The 8,469-nt window shown below is 47.2% G+C and overlaps 1 protein-coding gene across 24 annotated transcripts; it reads right to left on the reverse strand.

Annotated features, from left to right (window-relative positions):
• Positions 1–2,831: 2,831 nt before the first annotated feature.
• On the reverse strand, positions 2,832–6,591 carry LOC127927403 (keratin-associated protein 10-4-like). Of its 24 annotated transcripts, none has more exons than XM_052513732.1 (4): positions 6,165–6,591; positions 5,937–6,050; positions 5,121–5,405; positions 2,832–5,031 (listed from the first exon to the last, which is right to left on the reverse strand). In XM_052513732.1, the coding sequence occupies exons 1-4, from the start codon at positions 6,276–6,278 to the stop codon at positions 4,768–4,770; spliced, it is 777 nt and encodes a 258-aa protein (XP_052369692.1). In that variant the 5' UTR covers positions 6,279–6,591; the 3' UTR covers positions 2,832–4,767. The 24 variants fall into 24 exon arrangements, 21 of the variants coding, with proteins under 21 accessions (XP_052369692.1, XP_052369688.1, XP_052369683.1 ...); XM_052513728.1 differs by having other exon boundaries at positions 5,121–5,462; XM_052513723.1 differs by having other exon boundaries at positions 5,121–5,519.
• Positions 6,592–8,469: the final 1,878 nt, after the last annotated feature.

The following is an 8,469-nucleotide window of genomic DNA, read 5'->3' on the forward strand; positions in this document are numbered from 1 at the left end:
TCAGGACAGACTTCCACACTAAATCAGGACAGACTTCCACACTAAATCAGAACAGACTTCCACACTAAATCAGAACAGACTTCCACACTAAATCAGGACAGACTTCCACACTAAATCAGAATAGACTTCCACACTAAATCAGGACAGACTTCCACACTAAATCAGAACAGACTTCCACACTAAATCAGGACAGACTTCCACACTAAATCAGAATAGACTTCCACACTAAATCAGGACATACTTCCACACTAAATCAGAACAGACTTCCACACTAAATCAGGACAGACTTCCACACTAAATCAGGACAGACTTCCACACTAAATCAGGACAGACTTCCACACTAAATCAGGACAGACTTCCACACTAAATCAGAACAGAATTCCACACTAAATCAGAACAGACTTCCACACTAAATCAGAACAGACTTCCACACTAAATCAGAACAGACTTCCACACTAAATCAGAATAGACTTCCACACTAAATCAGGACAGACTTCCACACTAAATCAGGACAGACTTCCACACTAAATCAGGACAGACTTCCACACTAAATCAGAACAGACTTCCACACTAAATCAGAACAGACTTCCACACTAAATCAGAACAGACTTCCACACTAAATCAGAATAGACTTCCACACTAAATCAGGACAGACTTCCACACTAAATCAGGACAGACTTCCACACTAAATCAGGACAGACTTCCACACTAAATCAGAACAGACTTCCACACTAAATCAGAACAGAATTCCACACTAAATCAGAACAGACTTCCACACTAAATCAGAACAGACTTCCACACTAAATCAGAACAGACTTCCACACTAAATCAGAACAGACTTCCACACTAAATCAGAACAGACTTCCACACTAAATCAGAACAGACTTCCACACTAAATCAGAACAGACTTCCACACTAAATCAGGACAGATTTCCACACTAAATCAGGACAGACTTCCACACTAAATCAGGACAGACTTCCACACTAAATCAGGACAGACTTCCACACTAAATCAGAACAGACTTCCACACTAAAGCAGGACAGACTTCCACACTAAATCAGAACAGACTTCCACACTAAATCAGGACAGACTTCCACACTAAATCAGAACAGACTTCCACACTAAATCAGGACAGACTTCCACACTAAATCAGGACAGACTTCCACACTAAATCAGAACAGACTTCCACACTAAATCAGGACAGACTTCCACACTAAATCAGGACAGACTTCCACACTAAATCAGGACAGACTTCCACACTAAATCAGGACAGACTTCCACACTAAATCAGGACAGACTTCAACACTAAAGCAGAACAGACTTCCACACTAAATCAGAACAGACTTCCACACTAAATCAGAACAGACTTCCACACTAAATCAGAACAGACTTCCACACTAAATCAGAATAGACTTCCACACTAAATCAGGACAGACTTCCACACTAAATCAGGACAGACTTCCACACTAAATCAGGACAGACTTCCACACTAAATCAGAACAGACTTCCACACTAAATCAGAACAGAATTCCACACTAAATCAGAACAGACTTCCACACTAAATCAGAACAGACTTCCACACTAAATCAGAACAGACTTCCACACTAAATCAGAACAGACTTCCACACTAAATCAGAACAGACTTCCACACTAAATCAGAACAGACTTCCACACTAAATCAGAACAGACTTCCACACTAAATCAGGACAGACTTCCACACTAAATCAGGACAGACTTCCACACTAAATCAGGACAGACTTCCACACTAAATCAGGACAGACTTCCACACTAAATCAGGACAGACTTCCACACTAAATCAGGACAGAACAGACTTCCACACTAAATCAGGACAGACTTCCACACTAAATCAGAACAGACTTCCACACTAAATCAGGACAGACTTCCACACTAAATCAGGACAGACTTCCACACTAAATCAGAACAGACTTCCACACTAAATCAGGACAGACTTCCACACTAAATCAGGACAGACTTCCACACTAAATCAGGACAGACTTCCACACTAAATCAGGACAGACTTCCACACTAAATCAGGACAGACTTCCACACTAAATCAGGACAGACTTCCACACTAAATCAGGACAGACTTCCACACTAAATCAGGACAGACTTCCACACTAAATCAGGACAGACTTCCACACTAAATCAGAACAGAATTCCACACTAAATCAGGACAGACTTCCACACTAAATCAGGACAGACTTCCACACTAAATCAGGACAGACTTCCACACTAAATCAGGACAGACTTCCACACTAAATCAGGACAGACTTCCACACTAAATCAGAATAGACTTCCACACTAAATCAGGACAGACTTCCACACTAAATCAGGACTGACTTCCACACTAAATCAGGACAGACTTCCACACTAAATCAGGACTGACTTCCACACTAAATCAGGACAGACTTCCACACTAAATCAGAATAGACTTCCACACTAAATCAGAACAGACTTCCACACTAAATCAGAATAGACTTCCACACTAAATCAGAACAGACTTCCACACTAAATCAGAATAGACTTCCACACTAAATCAGAACAGACTTCCACACTAAATCAGAACAGACTTCCACACTAAATCAGGACAGACTTCCACACTAAATCAGGACAGACTTCCACACTAAATCAGAACAGACTTCCACACTAAATCAGAACAGACTTCCACACTAAATCAGGACAGACTTCCACACTAAATCAGAATAGACTTCCACACTAAATCAGGACAGACTTCCACACTAAATCAGAACAGACTTCCACACTAAATCAGGACAGACTTCCACACTAAATCAGAATAGACTTCCACACTAAATCAGGACATACTTCCACACTAAATCAGAACAGACTTCCACACTAAATCAGGACAGACTTCCACACTAAATCAGGACAGACTTCCACACTAAATCAGGACAGACTTCCACACTAAATCAGGACAGACTTCCACACTAAATCAGGACAGACTTCCACACTAAATCAGGACAGACTTCAACACTAAAGCAGGACAGACTTCCACACTAAATCAGGACAGACTTCCACACTAAATCAGAACAGACTTCCACACTAAATCAGGACTGACTTCCACACTAAATCAGAACAGAATTCCACACTAAATCAGGACAGACTTCCACACTAAATCAGAACAGACTTCCACACTAAATCAGGACAGACTTCCACACTAAATCAGGACAGACTTCCACACTAAATCAGGACAGAATTCCACACTAAATCAGGACAGACTTCCACACTAAATCAGGACAGACTTCCACACTAAATCAGGACAGACTTCCACACTAAATCAGAACAGACTTCCACACTAAATCAGGACAGACTTCCACACTAAATCAGAACAGACTTCCACACTAAATCAGAACAGACTTCCACACTAAATCAGAACAGACTTCCACACTAAATCAGAACAGACTTCCACACTAAATCAGAACAGACTTCCACACTAAATCAGGACAGACTTCCACACTAAATCAGGACAGACTTCCACACTAAATCAGAACAGACTTCCACACTAAATCAGAACAGACTTCCACACTAAATCAGGACAGACTTCCACACTAAATCAGAACAGACTTCCACACTAAATCAGAACAGACTTCCACACTAAATCAAGACAGACTTCCACACTAAATCAGGACAGTCTTCCACACTAAATCAGGACAGGAAAGGTGATATGTGGTGGATTTATCTGTAAAGCTGATCATTTTATCTCACCACACTTCTACGGCAATGGGTACGTCCCAAATGGCACCGTATTCCAGGGTGCACTACCTTTAATCAGCCCTGGTCAAAAGAAGTGCACTAGCTTTAATCAGCCCTGGTCAAAAGAAGTGCACTAGCTTTAATCAGCCCTGGTAGAAAGAAGTGCACTAGCTTTAATCAGCCCTGGTCAAAAGAAGTGCACTAGCTTTAATCAGCCCTGGTAGAAAGAAGTGCACTAGCTTTAATCAGCCCTGGTAGAAAGAAGTGCACTAGCTTTAATCAGCCCTGGTCGAAAGAAGTGCACTAGCTTTAATCAGCCCTGGTAGAAAGAAGTGCACTAGCTTTAATCAGCCCCGGTAGAAAGAACTGCACTAAGCTTTAATCAGCCCTGGTTGAAAGAAGTGCACTATTTATGGAATATTCTGTAATGGAGACAGTGGGACAGAAGCTTAATTTAACACAGTTGTAACTGTGATATTCTGTAACTATGGAGACAGTGGGACAGAAGCTTAATTTAACACAGTTGTAACTGTGATATTCTGTAACTATGGAGACAGTGGGACAGCAGCTTAATTTAACACAGTTGTAACTGTGATATTCTGTAACTATGGAGACAGTGGGACAGAAGCTTAATTTAACACAGTTGTAACTGTGATATTCTGTAACTATGGAGACAGTGGGACAGAAGCTTAATTTAACACAGTTGTAACTGTGATATTCTGTAACTATGGAGACGGTGGCCACCAATAACACGGATGGAACTAGAAGAATGAAAGACGAGGTGACAAGGAGCTTGACTGTTGCTCCAGGGGATTAAGAGGGAGGACGAGGAGGAGGGTATTCTCATGTTGGTGGTTCACACCCTGGTTCAACCCTAAGGCCATAATATGCTCTGACTGTTAGGCAGTAGTCACATCCAAAAACAATCCCACGATGCACCTCACTTCCTGTCCACCCACCTAGACATCGATGGGCCGTTTCCCGGACACAGAGATTCTCTACCGTCAATGATTTTTGTTGTTGTCCACGACTAGTCACAATCTGTTGTCCAGGAAACCAGACCGAAAGGTCCTGAAGCTATAAAGCAGATGATTTGTCAGCATGTACAAGTCCCTAATAGTCTCCATCTGCTCCAGAGATACAATACAACAGTCCTCTACGCTACAGCAGACAGCAGTCTCCATCTGCTCCAGTGATACAGTACAACAGTCCTCTACGCTACAGCAGACAGCAGTCTCCATCTGCTCCAGAGATACAGTACAACAGTCCTCTACGCTACAGCAGACAGCAGTCTCCATCTGCTCCAGAGATACAACACAATACAACAGTCTCCACCTCTCCAGAGATACAATACAACAGTCCTCTAGCAGTAGACAGCAGTCTCCACCTGCTCCAGAGATACAATACAACAGGCCTCTACGCTACAGCAGACAGCAGTCTCCATCTGCTCCAGAGATACAATACAACAGTCCTCTACGCTACAGCAGACAGCAGTCTCCATCTGCTCCAGAGATACAATACAACAGGCCTCTACGCTACAGTAGACAGCAGTCTCCACCTGCTCCAGAGATACAATACAACAGTCCTCTACGCTACAGCAGACAGCAGTCTCCATCTGCTCCAGAGATACAATACAACAGTCCTCTACGCTACAGCAGACAGCAGTCTCCATCTGCTCCAGAGATACAATACAACAGTCCTCTACGCTACAGCAGACAGCAGTCTCCATCTGCTCCAGAGATACAATACAACAGTCCTCTACGCTACAGCAGACAGCAGTCTCCATCTGCTCCAGAGATACAATACAACAGTCTCCATCTGCTCCAGATACAATACAACAGGCCTCTACGCTACAGCAGACAGCAGTCTCCATCTGCTCCAGAGATACAATACAACAGTCCTCTACGCTACAGCAGACAGCAGTCTCCATCTGCTCCAGAGATACAATACAACAGTCCTCTACGCTACAGTAGACAGCAGTCTCCATCTGCTCCAGAGATACAATACAACACTACGCTACAGCAGACAGCAGTCTCCATCTGCTCCAGAGATACTACAACAGTCCTCTACCAGAGACAGCAGTCTCCATCTGCTCCAGAGATACAATACAACAGTCCTCTACGCTACAGCAGACAGCAGTCTCCATCTGCTCCAGAGATACAGTACAACAGTCCTCTACGCTACAGCAGACAGCAGTCTCCACCTGCTCCAGAGATACAATACAACAGTCCTCTACGCTACAGCAGACAGCAGTCTCCACCTGCTCCAGAGATACAATACAACAGTCCTCTACGCTACAGCAGACAGCAGTCTCCACCTGCTCCAGAGATACAGTACAACAGTCCTCTACGCTACAGCAGACAGCAGTCTCCATCTGCTCCAGAGATACAATACAACAGTCCTCTACGCTACAGCAGACAGCAGTCTCCACCTGCTCCAGAGATACAATACAACAGTCCTCTACGCTACAGTAGACAGCAGTCTCCATCTGCTCCAGAGATACAATACAACAGGCCTCTACGCTACAGCAGACAGCAGTCTCCATCTGCTCCAGAGATACAATACAACAGTCCTCTACGCTACAGCAGACATGACACAGCAGTTTGCAGTGAACAGGATATGCTTCAGAGACACAAGTGAAACGTTTTGGTTGTTTAAAAGTAAGTTGTTAAACGAGCTCCTCTTTACAGAAAGCTATCACTTCAGTACATCGTTCGCTCATACAGCAGATTAACTCAATCAGACAATCAGGTGTTTTTATCATTTTATGTCCTAAAACGTCCTTGAAAAGCCAGCCCTTACTGTACATACAGGAAACATGATGTCTGCCAGTCAGCCAGTCAGGCAGTCACCCAGCCAGTCAGGCAGTCACCCAGTCAGGCAGTCACCCAGTCAGGCAGTCACCCAGTCAGGCAGGCAGTCACCCAGTCAGGCAGTCACCCAGTCAGGCAGTCACCCAGTCAGGCAGTCACCCAGTCAGGCAGTCACCCAGTCAGGCAGGCAGGCAGGCAGGCAGGCAGTCAGGCAGTCAGGCAGTCAGGCAGTCAGGCAGTCACAAAGTCAGGCAGTCAGGCAGTCAGGCAGTCAGGCAGTCACCCAGTCAGGCAGTCAGGCAGTCAGGCAGTCACCCAGTCAGGCAGTCAGGCAGTCACCCAGTCACCCGGTCAGGCAGTCAGAAGTAATGTGGATAAAGAATGTAAAGATATAACAGACTACCAGATTGAGCCTCTCCTCTCCTCTCCTCTCCTCTCCTCTCCTCTCCTCTCCTCTCCTCTCCTCTCCTCTCCTCTCCTCTCCCCTCTCCTCTCCTCTCCTCTCCTCTCCTCTCCTCTCCTCTCCCTCTCCCCTCTCCTCTCCTCTCCTCTCCTCTCCCTCTCCTGTCCTGGCTGCTCTCTCTGGCTCTCTGCAAGCTATCTTCTCTTCTCTCTCTGCTCTCTCTTCTCTCTCTGCTCTCTCTGCTCTCTCTGATCTCAGACTACTCTGCTCTCTCAGCAGCTCTCTCTCTCTCCTCTCTGCTCTCCTGCTCTCTGCTCTCTCTTCTCTCTCTGCTCTCTCTGCTCTCTCTGCTCTCTGCTCTCTCTCTGCTCTCTCAGCAGCTCTCTCTCTCTCTCTCTCTCTCTCTCTCTGCTCTCTCTGCTCTCTCTGCTCTCTCACTCTCTTCTCTCTCTCGCTCCTCTCCACATCAGCACAACTCAGAAGATATTGCAAAAAAACTTTTCCCTTAGGTGAAACATTGTCATAGCCCATTAATCTTTTCAAACATGGCCCCAGTCGGTTCGCTCCGATCCTTAGGAGGGAAGGAGGCAGGGAGGCAGGGAGGCAGGGAGGCAGGGAGGCAGGGAGGCAGGGAGACAGGGAGACAGGGAGGCAGGGAGACAGGGAGGCAGGGAGGCAGGGAGGCAGGGAGACAGGGAGGCAGGGAGGCAGGGAGGCAGGGAGGCAGGGAGACAGGGAGACAGGGAGACAGGGAGGCAGGGAGACAGGGAGGCAGGGAGGGAGACAGGGAGACAGGGAGGCAGGGAGACAGGGAGACAGGGAGACAGGGAGGCAGGGAGACAGGGAGGCAGGGAGACAGGGAGACAGGGAGACAGGAAGACAGGGAGACAGGGAGACAGGGAGGAGACAGGGAGACAGGGAGACAGGGAGACAGGGAGGCAGGGAGACAGGGAGGCAGGGAGACAGGGAGGCAGGGAGACAGGGAGGCAGGGAGACAGGGAGACAGGGAGACAGGGAGGCAGGGAGACAGGGAGGCAGGGAGACAGGGAGGCAGGGAGACAGGGAGGCAGGGAGACAGGGAGACAGGGAGACAGGGAGGCAGGGAGACAGGGAGGCAGGGAGACAGGGAGACAGGGAGACAGGGAGGCAGGGAGACAGGGAGACAGGGAGACAGGGAGGGAGACAGGGAGACAGGAAGACAGGGAGACAGGGAGACAGGGAGGGAGACAGGGAGACAGGGAGACAGGGAGACAGGGAGGCAGGGAGACAGGGAGGCAGGGAGACCGGGAGACAGGAAGACAGGGAGACAGGGAGACAGGGAGGGAGACAGGGAGACAGGAAGACAGGGAGACAGGGAGACAAGGAGACAGGGAGACAGGGAGGGGGACAGGGAAGGAGACAGGGAGACAGGGAGGGAGACAGGGAGACAGGGAGACAGGGAGACAGGGAGACAGGGAGACAGGGAGACAGGGAGAGAGACAGGGAGGCAGGGAGACAGGGAGAGAGACAGGGAGACAGGG

Source organism: Oncorhynchus keta, unplaced genomic scaffold (genome assembly GCF_023373465.1).
Source record: "Oncorhynchus keta strain PuntledgeMale-10-30-2019 unplaced genomic scaffold, Oket_V2 Un_scaffold_1391_pilon_pilon, whole genome shotgun sequence".
Lineage (NCBI taxonomy): Eukaryota > Metazoa > Chordata > Actinopteri > Salmoniformes > Salmonidae > Oncorhynchus > Oncorhynchus keta.

Excerpts from the sequence above, each read along its gene's own strand:
- LOC127927403 (XM_052513712.1), bottom strand. The coding sequence starts at position 6,278 with ATGGAGACTGCTGTCTGCTGTAGCGTAGAGGCCTGTTGTATTGTATCT. Across the intron at positions 5,520-5,936 it reads GTATTGTATCTCTGGAGCAG|ATGGAGACTGCTGTCTGCTG; the intron begins GTGGAGACTGCT and ends TCTCTGGAGCAG. Across the intron at positions 5,032-5,120 it reads GTATTGTATCTCTGGAGCAG|ATGGAGACTGCTGTCTGCTG; the intron begins GTGGAGACTGCT and ends TCTCTGGAGCAG.